We start from the raw sequence: 3,211 nt of genomic DNA on the forward strand, positions 1-3,211 counted from the left end.
GTAACCCAAGGAGCCTGCTGCTTGGCCCAAGGAGCCACATCCTAGGAGCCATCCTAGAAACTGAACCGGTTGAAGCTGCACTACTTCCTCAAACTACACGTGGGTCAGAAGTACACAGCGAGGATGGCACAGCTCTTGTCCCTGTGCCACCACGGCATCCACCCACCCACGGAGGACAGGCAGGCAGAGGGACCAGGCGCTTTGCGTTGCTCCAGCTGCACACCTGCACGCCCCGTGCTCCCATCATTCCGTGGACCAGGCTTGCTTCGCACATTGCCTGCTTCGCGTTTGGCACCTTTGCCAAAACCCACGGGCAGGGATGGGGGAAATGAAGGCTCCCTGAAGGCACCCCCCACTTTTGGGCGTAGGAAGAGTAACCTTCAGTCAGACTGAAGAAACAGGACGGGACAAGGGATAAGCATTCCAAACATTTATTTTTTAAACGACTCTACACTATCTACGTGGCACTACTCCCGTCTGCAGTGCTTCCTGGAGCGCAAGTTGTAGACACGTGCAACTCCATCACCTGCAGCTCCGCTATCGGGTCCCAGCCCCGGTGGAAAAGGACCGCTTGGGACTGGACGTGCGCTGTGATCTGCAGCAGCAGGAGCAGCAGGAGCGGCACTGCAGCTGCTGACAGGGAGCTCACTGCCCGCCCACGCAGCAGCGCCTGACTGCATCTCTGACTGCAGGCTGCTGCTCTGCTGGCCCTCCTTCCAAGCCAGGGCCTGCGAGGAGGCAGCTGGTCTTCTCCTTCTAGCACCAACACTCCGCTTGAATCTTCTCTGGCACTGGAGATGATCTCTCTTGAAATAGGGGTGATAGTAGCAGAGTAACTGCAAAATGCAGAGAGGAAGAGTTAGTCAGCACCATTTCAAGATCGGGAAAACAAAGATACAAGACATAAGAATTGAAATCTCAAGAGACTGTCGGAGTGGACTCTCAGGGGCCATTTCCACATGAAAGAATTCAGTTCCACACCTTTGTTTCATACTCACAGCCATGTCACATGCTATTCTGTCACACTGCCTGTCTGCTGCCATCTCTCATGGGCCAACGCCAAAGAGGAGGCACTGCGTTCAGAGCAGCCCTTCTAACAACCACCCTTGCTTGCATTTCTCTCATTTGCCAGCCGCAGAGTAATGTAGGATTCTCAGAAGCACAAGTACCCAAGTATCACCAGCTGTCAGCCAGCTCTCTTTGGACTGACTGGCCACCAGTGCCACTGTGCCAAGAGCTGTCTCACAGGTAGAGGGGCTACGTACCTCGCTAGGAGTAGAGATTGATACTCCCTCTGCTAGGAACCGAGCACGGGAGGCAGATGTTGGCAAATCTGCATCCACGATGTAGAAGCCATGGTGATGAAGGAGACGAACAAAATCTTTCATGTTGCCAACATCAAAAACTCCTCCTCTGGCCAGTACTTCTGTTGTGAAGAATGGCTCCTCAATCACAATGAAGTCTCCGTCATCGCCCCACCAAATGGACTGGAAGCCATCACTCTCAACAACTTTCCGGAGATGGTTGAGAAAGGAGCAGGATGACATGTCGTGGGCTTTGCCGGAGCATTTCTCAGAGGGACCACAGCATCTTCTTTTGGCACAGACTTCCCCAGGAGAAAATGGAGAAGTCTTCTCCTCTTGGAGAGGTCCAAGGGCAGCATCCGCAGCTGCTCTTTTACCACGGAGTCGGTGGGCAGCAGATGCCGAGACTGCCGACTGGGTGTTTGGAAGAGAAACACCCGATGTTTCTAAGGAAGGTGTCTCCATTGGAATGGTGAATTTTTCACCTGGGCAGAAATTCCTGTCCACGACGGTTCCCGCAGCCAACAAGGCTTGTCCTGCCAGCAGCAGCAGGAAGCGCAATGGCACCCGTGCTGCGGACAGTGGGACCTTCACAAACGTCACCATGGGGACGTTCCACTGCGTCACAGCCGCATCACAGGGCAGAGGACGTTTGCTGGCAAAATGGGGCAGCCAGGTACATGTTATTCAAGGAAATGTCACATGCCATTCTGCCACACTGCCCATCTGCTGCCACCTCTCATGGACATGATGTTCAGAGCAGCCCTTGTAACTACCACCATTATATAAGAACCAACCATCTCTGGAGACCAATTATTTACTCTTAAAATACATTCCTCATCGGGATCTTTCATCTCTGAACTTTGACATCAATGAATTATTATCTGTTCATATAACCTTGTTCCATATGCTGCTTTGGTACTATTTCTGACCATTTCTGTAACTTCTTGGGTTCATCTCTGGGGTTCAGGACTCTTTCTTTTGCAGTGTTCTCAGCTTGATTAGTAGTATTTTCCTTTCTTCTCCTAAGACTGCCAATGGAAATGTTAAAAATGTTTTTAAGTAATATATATTTCGCTAATAAAAATGCTGCCTACTGAAGAATAGTCTCAGATGTGCAACTCAGTTGTTATTCCTTGGCGTTTTATAAGCTCTTTTTTAGTTTACTTAACAGTATTGTTAAGTCAAATTAATTTTAATACATAATAAACTTTTTGATATGAGTAACATTAAGTTATAATCTTACTTCTCTGAAATTACTTTAAAAAAATCCTTTAAAATGCTGTGCACAGGGCACTGAAATACAGATTAGTGTTAGACATCTTTTTTCCTAGACACTCCTAGAGCTACCCAAGAAACCTAATAATTTTCTCTTCTTTAGAGTACTGCACATTGAAGAGTAAGAAACTACTTCTAGTTATTTTTTCCTTTGTCATCTTTCCCTCTTCTGTCAAACTTTTTTTTGTTTGTTTGTTTTGCGCTAGCAAAGAAGATGTTTCATAGTTCTTGGGAAATGTACCATGGAAGACAAATTCAACAAACTGATAGACTATGCATCACATTTTTAACCATATTTCTTTGAAATCCACTCCAGGAAATGATTTTCTGGCTATATAGAATATTTACTCCAAATAGCTTATAACAAGTTTACAGGAATATACATCATCCACAATCAGTAAAATTGTGGCTAATGTTCCTTGTTCAAGGAACCATATATGATGCAAAGTAATATTTGTCTCCAAAACTTGGGATTCTATGAAGTGCAATAATATTTGCAAAACGATTCCAAAATTCAGAAAAAAACAATATTCTATAGAATCACAGAATCATAGAATGGCCTGGGTTGCAAAGGAGCACAATACTCATCCAGTTCCAACCCCCTGCTGTGTGCAGGTCGCCAACCAGCA

General features: G+C 46.7%; 1 protein-coding gene across 1 annotated transcript; it reads right to left on the minus strand.

The window, feature by feature from the left end:
* Positions 1 to 345: 345 nt before the first annotated feature.
* On the minus strand, positions 346 to 1,979 carry LOC109369126 (heat shock transcription factor, Y-linked-like; the record flags this gene model as incomplete). Its single annotated transcript, XM_019618347.1, has 2 exons — positions 346 to 836; positions 1,266 to 1,979. Coding segments are annotated over 2 exons (1,083 nt in total), but the record flags the coding sequence as incomplete, so codon positions are not given.
* Between the last annotated feature and the right edge of the window lie 1,232 nt (positions 1,980 to 3,211).

Source organism: Meleagris gallopavo, chromosome 10 (genome assembly GCF_000146605.3).
Source record: "Meleagris gallopavo isolate NT-WF06-2002-E0010 breed Aviagen turkey brand Nicholas breeding stock chromosome 10, Turkey_5.1, whole genome shotgun sequence".
In the NCBI taxonomy this organism is placed as follows: Eukaryota; Metazoa; Chordata; class Aves; order Galliformes; family Phasianidae; genus Meleagris; species Meleagris gallopavo.